This window comes from Lepeophtheirus salmonis, chromosome 11 (assembly GCF_016086655.4).
Source record: "Lepeophtheirus salmonis chromosome 11, UVic_Lsal_1.4, whole genome shotgun sequence".
NCBI classification, from domain to species: Eukaryota; Metazoa; Arthropoda; class Copepoda; order Siphonostomatoida; family Caligidae; genus Lepeophtheirus; species Lepeophtheirus salmonis.
The window spans coordinates 15,804,339-15,824,053 of NC_052141.2; the positions used below are offsets into that span (position 1 = coordinate 15,804,339).

The 19,715-nt window shown below is 33.2% G+C and overlaps 1 protein-coding gene across 1 annotated transcript; it reads left to right on the top strand.

The window, feature by feature from the left end:
• The first annotated feature begins 12,221 nt into the window (after window positions 1-12,221).
• LOC121126374 (uncharacterized) lies at window positions 12,222-12,773 on the top strand. Its single transcript, XM_040721699.1, has one exon. It carries the CDS (start codon window positions 12,222-12,224, stop codon window positions 12,771-12,773), a length of 552 nt encoding a protein of 183 aa, XP_040577633.1.
• The last annotated feature ends 6,942 nt before the right edge of the window (window positions 12,774-19,715 follow it).

Genomic DNA, 19,715 nt, shown 5'->3' on the forward strand with positions numbered 1-19,715 from the left:
AAGAATCGTATCGGAATCGGCCTCAGGTTTTTAATTTTTTGGAATCATCCCATCACTAATAAATATATGAGTAGCACTTTTTCATTAATACTTTGGAATATGTGCTGCATCAACATAAAACCATTCTTGAACAAAAATCTAAAAAAGTAATGGAATTGCCAAGGCTCATGGACCAAAAGTACTCAAAGTACAAGCAGCACGCTCAAGAGAATAACTCTTGAGCGTGCTGTTTGTACTTTCGCACGCCGGTGATTCCTAGAGCAAGAAATATACTTCATATATATGGATTTCACCATAAGATTCCTAGGTTAGATGGAGTACTTTAATACTATAATGTTTACTCATACTTAAACAGTGCACCTCCAGTTTTTAACTTCAACAGAATATAACTTAATTATTAAGAGTAGAATTTCAACAATAAATGATATTAATATAAACGCAGTTGGTTGCAATGATAACTTCCAGGCAGAAACGGAAGGCTTAGCATGCTCTACATATGTACTCCTCTGTGAAGATGTCCCAGTGCTAGCTGATAATGGCTTTAGGGCCTCTGTGTTTGGATGAAGGATACTGCAGGCCTGAAATACATCAAATACCAAAAGATGTAGTCGAGGGGTTCGTCATCAGAGCTGTAAGGGGCCGAAAGTACAAAAGAATTGAATATAGACATCAGACTCATTCCAGCCTATATACATTGTGTGCCAGCGTGAAGTAATTAATTCCCGTCTACAATTTTGCTCAGATTTTCGCAAATAAAAGAGGCAGAGAATTGAAATTGATACTGGTTTATTGGGATGTCATTAGCTCAAAATGGCTTCGCTTGCCCTACAGTATGGTCTCGATCATGGGGCGGAAGGCCAAATATGTCTTCCTCACACAGTCATCGCTTATGACCTTCCACTCCTTATCCACCGCAGCTTTCAGGAACTCCACATTGGGCTTAGAAATCGGGCAATCATTCCTCTGAATGGCACCCACATCCCATAGTCCAGGGGGTTTAGGTCTGGGCTTGAAGTCATTTGACCAGAATTCCTTCCGGGGCGTCTGCAGGATTATAATTTGCAGGAAGGATGGTTTTTGGATTTCTTTAAAAAAAATTATTCATATATTAAATATTTTGGAAAAAAATGTTTACAAAGATATGTCAAATTTAAATGTTTTTGAAAAAAAAATTCAAAATATTTTTTATATTACTTTTTTATTTCAAAAATTGGTCATCTTTCTCATGCTCTTCATCGGGCTCCTGTCTATATTCTCCTTCCCCAAGTCCTAAAGGCTGGAGACTGAATCTCACTGAGGCCAACACTGCCAGCCCATCCTTTTTCAGCTTCTTTTCCTTGAAGACGAGTCTCTCCAAGTAGCCGACTATCCTGACAATTTGTGCCAGATTGAGAGTCGAGCAAGTCCAATATCCTTTTTCCATCTCGATGGTAATACGAATCTTGCTTTAAAAAAAAATGTTCTAATTGGATTATAGAATTAGCTCATGTAAATTGAAATAGTTTAAAATAGAGGGCACCTGCTCTAAACAAGTTTAAATAATACTCCATGATTCGTTGACGCACACTGTATTATTTCTATATACAGAGTGGGGTTTGTGAGTATTTCCTTCTGCTAACAGCTGCTAGCAGTTGAACAAATAAAACGTCGTTCAATCTAGGTTGCTCTTGAAATGACATTCTTAAAAATTGATTGGGTGACAACGTTCATTTTCTGTTTTTTTTTTATTTTACATAACGGTGGAACATATATAATACATCCCGGATTTTTAACTCGCCCATTTTTTTGGGTATTGGTTATCTGAAGAAGGAATTTTCTTTTCCTCAGCTGTTGTCATTACTATTTAGCTCCTGAGTAATGACCTTTCTTTTCCACTACAATCAATTATATTCAAAACCTGATTGAACATTTGTGTGCACTCATAAAAAGAGGGACAGTAACCTTGAGGATTTATCACGGAATTATCCTTGTTGGACTCAATTCTTACCAATGGCCTTATTTATTTATTTCTCCCTGATCCCTCCCTTGTCACGGCTGATTGTACCTGATCTAATGATATGAGGGATAAGCTTTGAAATGTTCTTCAAATTGTCAAAGTTACCATGTTGGGTTTTCACTTCTTTTTTTAACAAGCTCAAAATACACGATTTTTATAACTACTGTTCTTGTATAATGAAAAATCTAACTCCTCTAAAAACTTCCACTGACCCATTTGCAAGAAAATAAACAATCTTAAATTGAAAATATTTGCAGCTTGGTAATTTAATATATAAATGATAATATTATAGCAATCTATGAAATAAAAACCTTTTAAGAGAGTAATTAATATTTTTTTAAACTGTATTAAAACTTATTTATTCTGTTGAAGACAAAACACACTATTAATTCCATTTTTTTTCCGCTTGTAAATACTTTTTTTATACTAATACAATTATAAGAAACATTAAATTCCAATATTAAAACGGTTTTTAATAAGAAAAAGATAAACTTCCTTTGTAAAAATAGTAATACAGTAATTATCTTTACATCCGAAGTATATAATAAACCAATATTTTTAGATGCTTATCTAATTAAATAATATGGAAACTCACTATTCCGAGTCAACCCTTGTGTTATTAAATCCTGCTTTTGGAAGATCATCAATGATTTTTAGTATATCTTTTACAGAAATTGTTCTTAGAAGGGAACTCATGTTAATAGTCCCTTTTGATTGAAAAGCAATATGAAATGAATTTTAATATTCGCCCGTGCTTACAATTTGAACCTATAAAAAAAGAGAAAATCTCATGGAAATGATTTCTTCTGATTAATCTTATAAAGTTTATAGCAAAAAAGGGAGAAAAAACAGTTGACTTTTTCTAGACTTTTAACTTCATGTTTCTTCCTTGCAAATTATTATTAGTAGTAAAGATTGGTATTGCAAGGAACGTTGGTTAAAAGTGCATTATTCTTTTATACAGAAATAGTTCAAAATAAAAACTGTTAAAAAGTAACCTAATTATTGAGTATTCCATTCTTATGAAAACTTTGCAGCGTTGATATTGATCTTTTGATCATTGAATTCACCCCTTTTTATTGTTTTTTGCCACTTACATCAGGGCCTCCATTTTAAACTTTTCTAGAAGATGAAAGGACGATACCACTTAGTAATTTCTCTGTCTCACTTTTGTTGTACCACTCCCTCCCCTCTGTTCAGAAGCTGTCATATGTTCGGATAGAGGAAGAAGAGTTAGTCTGATTTTTCACTCACCCGAGCACATAAATTAAGTATACCAATTAATTTGGTATCCTCCTAGTTCAGACTGTTGCTCATAAATTAATTATTAAAGGAAAAAAAAGTATTGTATACTCTAGATTTTTATACGTCATATACAAACATAAGAAGGTATTTAACATAGGACATAATTGCTACTTATGAAATATATTTGTACCATACAGCGCAATATTACATAATTTATATACGGAACTACTTAACTTTTGAATTTATATCAAATATCTTAGTCTTTCATTTTTTATAAAAACATATCATTACCTTTATGATTGTAGGGATTAAAGCTCGATCAATATAATCGCTGATTATAGGCAGTTTAAGGATACGCAGTAATCTGCCAAAATAACAAAATTATCGCCCATGTTTTTGTTCAAAAAATAGGTTTTTTTTTAATAGATTGCCGAATTGTTCCCTTGAGAATGATAGTTTCAAAATACTGGTGTCTTTATTTAGAAAGTACTCTCAAACTCCAACATAACGATTACACAAGAGAACAATTAGGTGGGGAGAAATATGTACCGACGAATTGACGATAATAATCGAATTTATTTATAGGTGTAGAATCCAAAGCTGATATCAGTTTTTTTCTCTTATATCCGAATTCTGAAATATCTGGGATTATAGTTATTCTGGACTATTATCGTTTAGAGTCATTTTGACCCTTAAAAAAATCCCTTAATTAAAAGTATGATTAATAAATTTTATGTAAAAGGGGTTTTTATGATTAAAAAGTGTTTTTATTCATTATATATCTTGTTTTGAACTCGATATATTTTCATTTTTAGGCTGAAAATGATGAAATACAATACTCTACCATTGACCCTTACAACGTATTCCTAATACATAGTGATGAAAAATATCTTAACTTATAGTATAGAAAAATATTCAATGTATAATTTAAAAAAAGATCTGTTTAAAAAATACGCATATTCAAATGTGTTTGCTTCATTTTGTAGTGAGCCAATTTTTACAAGCAATGTGTGGTACTAGCAAATCGTCATATTATTAACATATTCTTCCCGATTTCAATGACGTCATGCTCTGTAAAAGAAAGATGAAGGTAATCGAAGGGAGATACTTTTAACTTGATTATCCATCTCAAGAGATGTTCAAATTCAGATTCAGAATTCCACAAGGGACGACAGGGGAGAATTCATCCAAGGAAAACTACCAGACCTCATAAGGGAGTAGAGTGGACTCCTTCCTTGGGAATGAAATAAGAATAGAGGGACCCTATTATCGATGAGTAGAGATTTTTAATATTTCAAAATGGGATCACATAAACAATTAAAAAAGGAACAAGAATCTTTGGAAAATCACATTTTTAAATATATTTTTAAAAAAAATATACATTGAATAATTTTTAATAATATAAGCTATTATATTCCTCATCTCTATGTATTATGAATTGCCAATTACCAATCAGATCATTCGAACCGGATCTATAGAAAACCCAACATTTTTAAGACCTATTTAAAATCGCTAATAGCTAACAATCTAATCAAATAAACCTAAACTACTTCAAAAATGATATGTTAAATGATTATGATTTATGATTATATTAAAATCCACAAAAAACTAAATTTTAAACTTCAACAAAATAAAACCTATTAATAAAAAATAGAATTTCAACAAAACATCATCAACATTAATATTCATTAATGTAGCCACCTTTAGCGCCAATGATGGTCTCCAGGCGGCAGTGGAAGTCCTGTCACTTGCTGCGGGTGTAGTCCTCTGTCACAGGGTCACAGTGCTGGCTGACAGTGACTTTGAGTGCCTCTGTGTTTGGATGATGGAAACTGCAGGCCTTCTCCTCAACATGTACTCAAAAGGTGAGGTCAAAAGGGGACCAAAAGTGTCAAAAAAGAGTATAAACGAACTTTGAAGAGTCTTGCATTGTTGGAGATGGTTTTCTTACATTGATTGTGTCAAAGCATCCTCTCCATCTTCATAAAGCTATTTCCAGCCACTTTTTGATAGCTTTCTGGATAGTCTAGTGTGAAACACCAAGATCTCTTGCATGGGCCCTTATGAACTTGAAGGGATTGGCCTGGGTTGTTTTCTTTAATGGGCGGTGGTCCTGGAGGAGTTTAACTATTGGGAGTGCGGGAATAGAAATTCGTAGATGACGCTCAAAAGTCATTTTCTTGACTTGTACATAAGCTATTGAAATAAGATTAACTAATTGTTTAATATATCGATATATGAATTAATTTCAATCACTCAACCTTTATAAATTATTTAATTATTAAGTTGTCAGATTTCAATGAACCACTCGGTACAACAATGATTCTATAACTTATATTTATTGGGGAAAAAATCTGCAATATTCTTATAATTTTTGCAGATTTTCCAATTATATTTTTAAAAATATCGGCAGTGAAACTGGCCGTGTTAAAGCTTTAGTGTGAACATCTTTACTGGAGCTATTTTTTTTTAAATTAGGGGTGTTATTTTGTTTTGTTTTTTTCAATTTTAAGTAACCGGACAAAAATATAGCTACTAATTTATTATTTTTTTTTGTTATCGGTCGAACAAAAATTAAAAAAATGTCAAAATTATAAAAGTACAGTTATAAGAAAATAAATACTTTCATTAAAAGTAAATTTTTTTTTTTTTTTTTTTTTAAATACAAAAAGTTTGGAAAGTATAACTTATGACAAAAACCCCACATGTATTTGCATAAAAAAACTAATACAAAAACTGACCATTGAACATCTGTGGTAGTTTAATTCTCCTCAATTTTAAATTAAATATATATGTCAACATATATAGTCTAATACTTTGGATTATGTGGTGCGTCAACATAAAAACAATTTTGAACAAAAAAAAAAGAAGAAAAGAGAAAATACTACTGTCCAATATTTTTTATAGCAATGATGGCTTCCACGCTGTGGTGTAATTGAGTCCCCGTGGTAGCTACAGTGGCTTTGAGGGCGTTGGTGTTTGGATGACGAACACTGCAGGCCTTACCCTGGACATGTACACAAAAGTTGTAGTCGAAAACGTTTGCATCAGGGATATAGGGGGCCAAAAGTATCAAAGAAAGATATCAAAAGAACTCAAAAGTATCTTGCAACAGAAGATATCGGTTTCTTTCACTATAAGGTGTGTCAGAAGTGGTCCCTCCTTCCTAACATCCATGGGGCCCCATAGACTTGAAGGGATTAGCCTGGGCTGCTTTCTTTGATTCCTCCAGATCCAGTTTGGACTTTTTGAAAGAGGCCTTCCTCCTCTGGAACGTTTTGAACTTGCTGATGGCATAGACGGTGGGCATTGGGACTCCCAGCTGCTTGACTTGTACGTAAGCTAGAGAGATCAGGCTTATTTTGTATTGTAACTAATTGTTAATGCTTTAATATATCGAAATATGGATTAATTTCAATCAATCAAACTTTATTAGTTATTAAATTAGTAAGTATTCAGATTTCAATGGACCACTCGGTATATGTTAACAGTAAGAGGCCATGCAAATATGAGATATATAGATCAAAGATCAAGGCCACACAAAAATGTTAAAATCAGGAAATCGACTGTAACTTTTGATCAAATATATATAAGCAACCATAATCTGGGCAAATGATTTTGGACGGAGATTTGTGCTTTACCGAATATTCATTCTAGTTTTATAATATTTTTATTTGTACGAATGCTTATTTAAATGTGGAAGGTTATTATCTTTATAGCAGTAATTTTTTTCTCCCATTAAAACCATCTAACAAGTTGATATTATAGTTGATATTAACAAGGGTATGAATTCTGTAAAGTCCATATTGACCTTACTACCTTTCTCCTCGTGCTCTGCAAAAAGCCCAACCCTAAATAAAGATAACAACGTGATATTTGCAGGGGGGGGGAGATTTTATGGTAATTAACAACTTATCTTATTTAATAAACGTGGATATTATTAGTTGATTAAGTAATTAATTAATGGCGATGCTACAAAGTACTTAAATGTTAGTTTTTCCTGAGTAAATCCTGTTTTAAATGTCTGATTTGAACAAACAACCCTAAATTATACTTCCTCCAAGACACTGGATCTGATATCAATTGTGTTAGAATTCTAGAGACCATATCCATGGAGCTATTAGATTTCAAAAATCTTTACAAATTTAAAATTATGAAAATACATTAAGAAACCCGTTTTTTGTATATTAAAAAGTGAAGTCAACGATATTAATAAATTATACAAAATAATTACTCATGTGGTAAATTCCTATTAGTTAGTTTAAAATAAAATATTCTGTCAAACTATTGTTGTGCAATATTTATGTTTCACGGGAGAGCTGGTTTCCTCACTACTTCAATGAATGATTGTAACTGATGGTATTCCCATGACAACTATAGACTAAGACAATTCTTACTTCAGATGGAGTAATTTGTTAAAGTAAAACGTTTAGTCATACTTAATCAGTGTAACTCCATCGGACCAATTAAAGGAACAATAAAAATAACAACTTTAGAATATAAATTAATTTTATATTAATAATTTAACTTAATTATTTTGTCCAATTGGTGCGTTTTATAAAAAAAAAAGTTATGTTATTGTATCCTGTAAAGAGTTTTGCACATATATTCGGACCAAGTTTAAGGGGACTAAGATCCATAATAAATAGTTCTAGGTAATACTTTATTTATTAAAAAAAGTTAGCATAAGACAATTTTGAATATTTTTTAATCTATATAACTCCTCCTGCTTCAAGGACATCCTCCACAGAGGATATCAAATCTTTAACGGACTTTGAGATCTCCCCAGCGTCCATAGACCTGGCCTCAGACCTGACGGCCGACTTTGGTGCCCCTACATAGTTGCGATAGGCTGCACAAGTCTCCCCCTCCAACTTTCTCTACAGATAAAAATCACAAGGATTAAAGGAGAGTCAATTCTTGGAGTCTCAAAAATGAAGTACATAGTCCATTAGCCATTTCTACACAGTCTTGGTCATATGGTTGAAGCCGGAGTCCTGCTGGAATTTCAACCTTCTGCCTCTAACCATATTGTCCATCCAGGGCTGGACCACGTGCTAGTTGACCTTTTTGTTCACTTTGAGCTTGAAGAAGTAGTATTGCATGACCTTACTCTCACTTCGAATGACGCCCAGGACCATCATGGTTGCGGGGTTCTTTCTCCTGAACACCACGAGGACTTCAGAAGTTTCTTTACATATCCGTGTGTCATTCTGGCTGTTTCTCTTTTTTGTCAAGAAGTGTCTAACCCTTAGGACGTAGCTCTTGTACCCTAGGCTCTCATTGATGCCGTGGAGATGGTACTGCGGTGCACAGAGTAGTTTTTAACAAGGATGAACATGGATTTGCCTGGCCCTGAATTGATATACCTCTTGATCCCAGGCAGGAGCCTGTGGATCCTCTTTCTGTTACTCTTGGGAATGTGCTTGGACCTACTGGACAGAAACGTGTTTTGTACCTCTTGATGATGGTGTAGACAGTGCTTTTTGGGTACATCAAGAGTATAATGATGTTGGAGAGAGAGTATCCTGGGTAATGGAGTTTGATCACAGTGGACCTTGAAATGGAATCTTGTTTTCTTTTTCTCGGAAAGTTATAAATAAACCCTACAGAACCTCTCCATTGAAAAAAGATACCATATATTTGCTCCAACTGTATTTAAATGTTTTGTCAGCTCGTCTGTGTTCAAGAATAAAAATTATAATTGAACATTGAAAAATAAAAACTCTGTTCAAATTACTAACTAAAAATAAAAATGCACCAGTTTTCTAGGACATATTTTATACATCTCTGGTTACAATATTTGTTCTATTACAATCTAAATGTATTTATAAATATGTATGTATGTACCAATACCATATACAAACAAATATTGTATATTCAACACATCTCAAGCTATTTATATATTCTCGCTGAATAAGCTTGGGAATTGAGGCATGAATATAAATTCTTATATGTGCATATACATATATATATATCAGTTATTGTAACCTACAATTTAGCGATTATACATTGAGTGTATATTTTATATTATTTGCTCTGACTGAAAATAATTTCATTAGAGATTAATTGAAGGCTTTTTGTATTTTATATTCGTTTATGAACCGTTATTAATAGAAGAAACTCTCTATATGAAACCATATATATCTATAAAATAGAGTAATGTATGTCTATCTGTCTGTAGTAATATATAAGAACGAGTCACAGGGTCCACTTTACAAGGTACTTTACGATGTAAATCCTGTAAAAAAATTATATCAAAAATAATAGTGTAGTTATATTAAGGAAATATTGCCAAACGTATGGTCAAAATCGTGTGTAAAATATGCATATTTAAAAAAAAAAAGTATGAATTTGTTGTTTTTATTTTCTAAAATTTAATTCGTATAACTTTTTTACTACTCATTCATTACTCACTCTTGGTGAGTGAAGGAAGTGAGCTCCATAATTAATTTTTGGATAGATTAGTTTATTTAGTCAGGTTTTTTTTTTCCTATGCCCTTCCATTCGGGGATTTGGATCTGGAAAGTGAGGTAAACCTTTTCATAGCGACAAAATAATAGAATAAATTACTAAAAGGTTCTTTCATTGTGTAGGGGACGGTTTGCAATTTAACACCCTCCCATCTTTTACTCAAAAAACCTCCTATTTTGTTTGTTCTCATTCAAAGGATAAAATTATCATGAGTGTAATGCAACTCACGAAGTTATCTTCTTTCTTCCATATTTGAACTTCAATCTTTTAAAAGAGACATAAATCTTAATGGTTCCAAATAAAACTTTTCAAAAATAGCAAGCTCAACAAGACTCAAACTGAAGAATGTGCTTGACAGCTTGAAAACTAATCATAATTATGTAAATGCTGATCTGTATATATATATATGTTTAGTGTTTTATGATTGAAGTAGTCCGTGTATATATTTGTCCTTGTTTGTTTATATTGAGTCTCGTGTATGTATATAATATATAACTCTTTAGTGAGTTGATTAAAGGAAGTCATAGTAGTAAAAGTTATTCTCCCGATATCCTTTTATATTACAACAATCCAACAGGTTATGGGCCCAGATACCTTTCTGTTGTGCTTGAATTTATTAGTGAGGTGTATATAAATTGATATGTCCGTAGATAGAATGTCCATCGTTCCCCTTAAAGGATCTAACTATTTCACTTGGAAAATTCAGTGTCGCATGGCACTGATGAAGGATAATCTTTGGAAAATTGTCACGGGAGAACAAACGGAGCCTAAGACAACGGCAGATAACTGAAGATATTACGTTTAGAGTTCGTAAAGGCAAAGCCCTTGCTATTATAGTATTAGATACAACTCTATTATACTTAGTCGGTGAAGCAACGGATCCCTGTGTGGTTTGGAGTCGACCGCAAAGTCAATTTCAAAAGCAAACTTGGGCAAATAAACTAGAATTACGGAAGAAGTTGGTTGCTTGTCAGTTGAAAGACGGTGAGAGTGTTCAAGGTCATGTCAAGAAAATGACGGAAATATTTGATGAACTTGCTGTAATAGGGAGCAAGGTTGATGAGGAAGACAAAGTTGTGTATCTGTTAGCGAGTCTTCTGATAATGGAGGAGAGTACATATCCAAAGAATTCAGTCAATATTTGGTAATTGAAGGCATCAAGAGAGAACTCACTGTACCAAGGAATCCTCAACAGAATGGTGTATCAGAAAGAATGAAAATAGAACATTAATAGAGTCAGTGCGTGCAATGTTATCTGATAGAGGTTTAGCCAATAAATTCTGGGCTGAATTAGTGACAACTGCTGCTTATATTCGTAATCGATGTCCTACTAAAGCAGTTGAAGGGAAGACCCCTTATGAAGTTTGGAATGGTAAGAAGCCTGATTTGGCACATCTAAGAAGAATTGGATGTTGTAGTCATGTTTATATACCTAGAGAGAGTCGTCAAAAGCTGGACTTCAAGAGTAAAAGAATGGTGTTGTTGGGATATGGAGAACAAGTAAAAGGATATAAATTATATGAACCTAAGAGTGGGAAAATTATTTATAGTAGAGATGTTATTTTTGATGAAAATATCATAGGTTTAAATGAAAATGATTGTGATCCTGAGCTTGTCAAGAAAGTGATAGTATTTGAGAACTCAAATGATGAAGCGAATTCAGAGGATGATATCGGCTATCGTTCTCCTCATAAGATTGAAGATAGTGTGCAAGAACTCAGAAGATCTACAAGAGAAAAGAAACAACCAGATCGTTTTGGAGAAAAAACATATGTGTTACACGAAGATCCAAAGTCACTGGAAGAGGCTCTACAAAGTTCGGATGCAACAGAGTGGAAGAAGGCTATAATGGAGGAACTTACGTCCTTGAAGAAAAATGATGTTTGGGATTTGGTAGAACGTCCTGATAAAAGAAGTGTTATAAAAACTAAATGGGTATTTAAATTGAAGAAAGATGAAGAAAATAGACCTGGAAGATTCAAGGCACGGCTTGTGGCGAGAGGTTATTCTCAAAGATACGGAGAAGATTATGATGAAACTTTCAGTCCTGTAATTAGGTTTGAAACTGTACGTTTGCTCTTAGCAATAGCTGCTGGAGAAGGTCTTCAAGTACATCAGCTTGATGTGAAAACCGCGTTTCTTAATGGTGAAATAACTGAAAACGTGTATGTTGAACAACCTGAGGGATTCAGTGAACCTCTAAATGAAAAATTGGTCTGTAAATTGAAGAAAAGTTTGTATGGATTAAAGCAAGCTCCTAGATGTTGGAATTTTACATTAGGTCAACATTTAAAACAAATCGGTTTTGAGCAGACAAAAGAAGATCCATGTCTGTTTACTATGAAAGGAAAAGTATTTGTTGCTGTGTATGTAGATGATATTTTACTCATTGGTTCTGAAGACAAATTAATTGATATAAAGAAGAAGATTAACTCTAAGTTTGTGACTACTGATGGAGAACCTGTGTGATATTTTCTTGGAATAAATATATTACAAGATATTAAAAATGGATATATATGGATCAACATTTTGTCTGAGCATACTAGAAAGAACTGGATTTGAGGATAGCAAAACGGTGGAAACCCCTGTAGCTTTAGAAACAAAGCTGACAAAAGTTGTGGATGAAGAAATAGTAAAACCTATTGAATATAGATCAATTGTTGGTAGTCTCATCTACTTATCTACTCGAACAAGACCAGATTTAGCATTTGCAGTTGGAGCGCTTGCCCATTATTGTGATGCTCCTGGATCCGAACATTGGGTTGCTCTGAAAATAATCCTTCTTTATTTGAAGAACACGAAGAATCTTGGTCTTTGTTATAGAAAAAGTAATAAAGGAGAGCTCGTAGGATTTTCAGATTCTGATTGGGCTGGAGATCATGATGATAGGAAGTCAACAAGTGGTTATATCTTTCTATACAATGAAGGACCTACATATATCTTGGAAAAGTCAAAAACAAAAGTCGGTTGCATTATCGACTGTAGAAGCAGAATATATGGCTCTTTCTGCTGCATCACAAGAATGCATTTGGATTTGAAATTTATTGTGCAATATTGAAAGATCTTGTGATAGTCCTACAGTGATTTTTGAAGACAATCAGTCGACCATAAGCTTGACTAAGAACCCCCAATATCATGGTAGAGCAAAGCATATTGATATAAGATATCATTTCACCAGAGAACTAGTGGAGGCAAACAAGATTAAACTCGTCTACTGTCAGAGTGAAGATATGGTGGCTGATATGCTAACAAAAGGACTGTCTAAAGTTAAATTTGTTAAATTGTTAAACTTTTAGGAATTATTAATTTGAATGATCTGCATTGAAGTGGAATGACTGTAATGGATTAAAATCTGACAATTAAAATAATTAAAAATAAGTATTACGTCATTATAAATTCTTCCTTCAATATTGTGAATAAAAATTAACTTTCACATATTTTTATCTCATTATGCAACTTTTTCGTCTGTAATTGATAAAAAAAAGTACAATTTTGTACATTTCCTAGATATTTTTAGTACATATTGCTTATTTAAATAAATCGGAATGAAGTAGTATTCATGCAAATATTAAGTCTATATTATTCATAAAGTTTTTTAAGGAAATCTAATCCAGATTGATTGCAGATAAGTCCGTTTTATATTGTAAAAATATCAACGTTGAGCCCTTCAAGGTAGTATTTTCTTCTATTAAAAGCAGAGAAACCTTCATCTTTATATATTATTGTGGATGTACGTATATCATAATATAAAAAATGCAATACTAAGAGAACATGAACCTTGTTTACTTATATTAGTACACTTGATTGATTAAAATTGAAGATCCAACTCCTTCGAAATCCACTCCATTTTTTATAAGGACCCTAACACGTAGGTACTCAATACTTAAGTGTTTTCTCCACACGAATAGAAGAACAATGTTAACAGCATTAGACAATGAAAATAAAACACTCTTTCAATTATCAACTGCAACAACAAAACTCGCATTCTAATGCATACTTACTATTTCTACCTAGATACCAATGAGTAGAGATGGGAAAAAGGATACGGAAAAGAATAAGGTACCACTGACAATTTGCAGAATGGCTTGAAAAAAATCAGCTGTAATAAAGGAGGAAGGGGAGAAGTAATTATACAAAATATTGGCAAAATGTCCATCCCCAATTCTACTTTAAGTCCAACAGTAACTTACAATTATAACTTCGCAGGGTTACGCTTCCTCTTTTATGAGCATATACGAATTTTCAATCAGGTTTTGCATATAATCAGTTCAGGAATTAAATAATAATGACTACTGATCAGGGGAAAGAAAATTCCTTCTTTATATTACAAATTAAGGGGCCATCTAAAAAAACACACCAGACTTACGTAATGACTAATGTGTGTCTTTTACCATGGGTTTTCCTTTTTTTCACTGTCGATGGAGTGAGTAGTAAGTCAAAACGTCGAACCACAAAACCTCGAATAGATCACACGTCGAATGAACAAAACGTTAACCGTAAAAAACGTCGACCTGAAAATATTACCTTTCAATATATGAAAAATGGTTTTTACGACATTTCACTCCAGACATTTTTAACCGGAGATATTTACCCCACCACTCATACATAAGCTAACAGTAAGGAACCCTCAAAAATCCATCTTAATATTTCGAAATTTGGGGCTACTTTGGGTACCACAGGGTCTCAAAATGAGACGAAATTCGAAACATTCTCGAAGTTATGGGGCCCATTCGAATGGAGGTTAGATAAATTTAGATAGTGACAGTGGGTTTCATCCCATTTTAGGGCCAGGTCGTACTCTGAAAACAACTCAAATATTAAGGGGGTACAAATGAGTTGTGAGGGGTTCTTAATGGTTGCTTAAATAGTGGCGGTAGGTTTTCAACCCATTTTGGGATACGGCAATGACTGAAAACACCCCAACATGTAAAAGAGGGATTGGGAGGATATAGAAATGGTACTGCTGGGTTATGTTTCAGGCAGGAAATGTCGGAATGAAATATATCGCAACACCATTTGGAGTAGCACTTTATCTTTATATTCTATGGTCGACCTTCTGTCAGTCGATATTCTGTTGGTTGACGTTTTGACATTTGACGTTTTTTCCACGCACCATGGAGTGTGACGTCAGAGGCGGTATAGTACTAAAAACTTATCGGCCCCATAATGTATTTGCAAGAGTGGGGGGGGCGTAAATTATATAATTGTGACGTTATCAGAGGAAGGGAGAGCTCGATGACAAGGATTTTTTTAGTGCGATTTACATTGCAATTTTTTGAAAATATGAATATTTTTGTACAAGATGTATACAAATGCTCTTAATACATATCATTATGTTATGAAAATGATATATATTTTGGGATGTTGAATAAAAATAAACTGAAAATCAACATGACAACAAATACAATTTAAAGAATGTTTGGAAAGAGAGCACTTTAGTTGTATTAGATCACCTACAATCAGCTATTATGAGTGAGGGAAAAGGGGGATGGAAAAAAATGGACATTAGTTCGATGTCGATCCATAATTCTACTCTGAGTCTAAGAAGGACTTACAATTATAATAATTTTGAAGGTTACTCTCAGTCTTTTAAGAGCGCACACGAATATTCAATCAGATTTTGAGTATAATTAAGTGTATTCAGGAAGGGAAGTTTGCTCACTACTCAGGAATTGAACAATAATTACACCATGGTAAAAAAATAAAATTTATTTTTCAGATTACTAATTCCTGAAAAAAAGAGTCGGATAAAAAAAACATACGATTTGCATCACTAGACAAAATAGAACGCTCGGAGAAGGCAAGATTGATAATCAAAAATATATTCAATTGGGATTTTCTTTTTTTCTCATATGTGTTCAAGATTGTTTTTATGTTGATAAACAAATATGTGAACGAATTCATTATTAAAAAACTTTTTTATTTTTACCAATAATTTCATAGATATTTTTTTTTAATAATAATATATCACCTGCGATATAATAATGATTGTTAATATACCGGTAGTTGCATAAATACGCAGACTAATTTTTAAACGCTTATATCTCTAGTTTCCGTTACTGGAAATAAAAAAATTGAGTACAAGTAACTCGGCAAATCTTTTGGCTTTGTTTTTGTTTTTCTTACTCGCATCAAACAAAATTGTTTGCGATGAATAACGAGGCCAAACGTCATATGGTTGCCACTCTCCTCCGGGCCGGTAGGTCTGTCAAAGAGATAATCAAGGATACTGGGACTATCCAGAACTATTGTGTTCAAGGCCCAGAAGCTTGTCAATGAGAGAAAAGATCTGAAGGAGGGTGTTCAGGCCGGCAGACCACGGAAAATCAATGTTGAGAGGTGAGGCTTCACAAAAACATTTGGCCACCTCAATCACCTGATTTGAATCCCCTTGACTAAAGTGTGTGGTGGCAAATTGAGAAGAAGGCCTTTGCTACACGCCACCCGAATTTGTGACTCATTGAAGGCCAGCGTCAATGAGCAATGGGCAGCCATGGAAGACCATTACATCATCAAGGTGTGCAAGGCCTTCTGCGGGCGCTTGGAGGGTGGCATATATTCAGTAATTATATTAAATTTTATACCATAATAAATTCTTTATTATATGATTTTTCAAAAAAATACGTCATAAGAATTTTATTAAACATTAAATTATTTGCCACAAATAGTCCGCGTATTTATGCAACTACCGGTATTACAAAATTATGAAGTATGTTGGTTTTAAATTGACGTAAGCCTTTCCATATTACCTTTATATTTCATATTTTACTTTATAATGAGAAATATTTTGTTAATATATAAATTTGCCTTTTTAAAGGGTTTAAATACCAAAAACAGTTGAATTTAACTTTCCTACCAACGCATGACTTCCCTGGAGTGTTTAGTCATCCTAGCATTTAATAGGATATTGTACCCATGTAAAATATTATTTTCTCTAAGCTAGATAAGCTAATTAGATATGATATTATAACCATTAGTGACCAAATAGAATACTTTAGACAATTATTTTGTTTTATCGGTATATTCATAATCTAAATAATATTTAATTTTGCATACTGTACAGGAAAGACAATTTCATAATAAATAAAAATTATAACACAAGACATGTGGTCCGTCAACACAAAGTAAAGTAATAAGGATTTTATGAAATGGAGTGTGGATTACATTTTTATTGTTGGACGAGTTCTCATTCCTTAATATATATAAATACTTATTTTTAACTGTTTGGAACCTCTGTAAATTATACACTGAGCTAACAGATTCGCACAATCAAAGTGGTAGAAATTGAAAGATTTTATTTGAAAGGGGCCAAATTGGGTCCATACAAATATTTTAAATCTAATAAAGGTTCTAAACGATAGCTCCATTAGTTATATTAACTAATCCCAAATATTAAGGCTTTCAAGCGTTCTGCATTTTTGGTGTTCTGTTCATTTTCTTTTTTCTTTTTTAGTTTATGTTCAGACATTACATTTCCATTCCGATCCAACTTTTGTTTCGCATTCAAATCATAAAGTAGTAGCATATATACTGTACAACAGCAAAATTGTTACTTCTTCTTTGATAGTGTCAGGGAGGCCCTATTTGAGTACAAGGTTTCAAAAAAATTTAATGCAATAATTTGGAGAATATTTGTGTTCCAAATGACTAAAATAGGTTCATTCATTAACAAGATGGCGGCAAAAGGCAAAATACAGCTGATTTGATAAGCACCCAGCACAACAACAAGGAAAGAAAAACTGGACCTTGGACTAGTCAATAAAATCCGGGTACAACCACTATCTTACCTACGTGGTCAATGAGGTTCTGAAGGGCAACCAGCCACCCAGATGATGCTGGGAATTATGGCATCAGAGAGGAAGAGGATGCCCGTATTGGTTCCAGAAAGTCATCAAAATCAGTTCCAGGTAGTACACGGACGTCCTAACAGAGGTGGTCTTGCCGTGGGCAATGCCTAGCTACAAAGAAGGAACCCATGTGTTCCAGCAAGACGACACAGCAATAGCTCGACTATAATTTATCCGATATCTGAATTTTGATAAGAGCCTTCAAAAATTCTACCATTTCTAGCGTTCAATGATCAGCGTTTCAATATAACTTACATTCCGTTCCGTTCATTCAATGCACGTTCCATGGAACGCCGTTCAATTCTGTGTTCCGTTCACAAGCATGCAAATAATAAACTAATAGGTCTTTATTTGAAGTGAGAGTAGTTTATAGTGGAAGCAAGAAGGAAAAGGCCTGTGCCGAGTCCCACCCCTTTGTGAAGGCCAGAATCGTACGTGATACTTATTTGAAGGGTCATATAGGGGTCAATATAAGTATTTTCTAATCATATAGAGGTTCTGAACTATAGCTAAAATTATTAAAATTCGTGACTTATCTCAGAATATTGAATACACATCCTATATTAATTTAAAAATGTCTATAAAATGATTTATATGACGTAAAAAGACGTACAAAATTTAGCTTTTCTCCCCATCTTAATTTTTGTTCAACATTTTTTTTATGTTGAGGACAAAATAAATGATACAAGTTACATGTTCAAAAGAATTAAATGATAAATTGCACAAAGAAACATATATGGCCAATCAACCCAAAAATAAGCTAGAACGACTTTCTTTACAATTGAGTGTGAATTACATTTGTGGTCTTCTTACGAATTATCGTCAATAGGAAATAGGATTAATTCATTGTCGCAATACAAGCGTGACTTGTAATTTCATTCCCTGTAAAATTAATCTCCAAACATTTCATTGCCCTTTTGAAGAGAAATATTTAGAGCCGTCATACGGTAAATTTATCCAAACTACTTAGTAGTTTTTGTATAGGGCTGTAGAAGGAGTCCTGGACAGTCGATATTGGGGATATGATAAAGTACTAATGACAGATAGGAGGCGTATATAAATAATGTATGGTGTTTATTGATCAGAAATGACGTCATGATGAATCTAAATGGTGAGTAGGAATGGAATTATGATCCTTGGATAATTGGATTTTCACCTTGGGTAAAAGAAGTAAAATTATACTTCTTATTGTATTTCCCAAGGTATAAACCCCTCCAATCATACATATGCGTCTCCCATCAATCACTCATCATCGACAACCCACCACTCATCTCTAGTGACGACTGCCCAGCACTCCCTCTCTAACTTTACACAAAAACTAAGTGGGAATGAAATGCCCAGGGATTAATTTTACAGGGAATGAAATTAAAAGGAATGAATTTTAGTTAATATTAAATCATCTGGCACAGATAAATTGATTGATTTTATTTGCAATGGGCGATATCAGAGCCAAAATGAGTATTTTTAATTCAAAAAAGGTATACAAAATGATATTTATTATATAAGTCATCGTTTCTCGGTTGTTTTTTTTGGTTTTGTAATATTTCATCTGGTGAAGGCGTGCATAAAACAGATTACATCATATTATAAATAATTTGAATAGTCATCCTTCATGGAGTTATAAAGACTATAGAAACATTTATCTCTAAAAATGTTTGTAGGCTGTATACTCCAAATTATTGAAACTAATTTAAAAGGGACATGACACTCGAGAAAATTAAATTAAACATAATATTTTTGACATGTCATCGAGGAAATATTAAAACTTATGAAAAATATTAGTAATAAAAGATATTTTATGATATTAAAGTTTAAATTGAAATATATATATTTAATATTTTTGCACATAAATAATTCAATTGAATTAATTTAAATGTTCTTAATAGTATCCAATTATTATTCTGCTTTTTAACTTCCTTTTTTCATATTCTTTGTACTAAGAAAAATATACGTTCCTCGGCAGAAATCTACCTTTGAATAAATTTTATGTTATATTTCAGGGTGCTCAGCAAAATATGGACTTGAGAGGTGGCTCTTGATAGACTTCAATATTTTATTTTTACTTCCAGCAGTCCTCGTGGGTGAGGAAAATCTCAAGTCGCCGTTTCCAGTCCTCCTGATGGTCCTAGCAGCTACGGAGATGTCTTAGATGT

Coding starts and splice junctions, on each gene's coding strand:
- LOC121126374 (XM_040721699.1), top strand. CDS start 12,222: ATGGATATATATGGATCAACATTTTGTCTGAGCATACTAGAAAGAACT.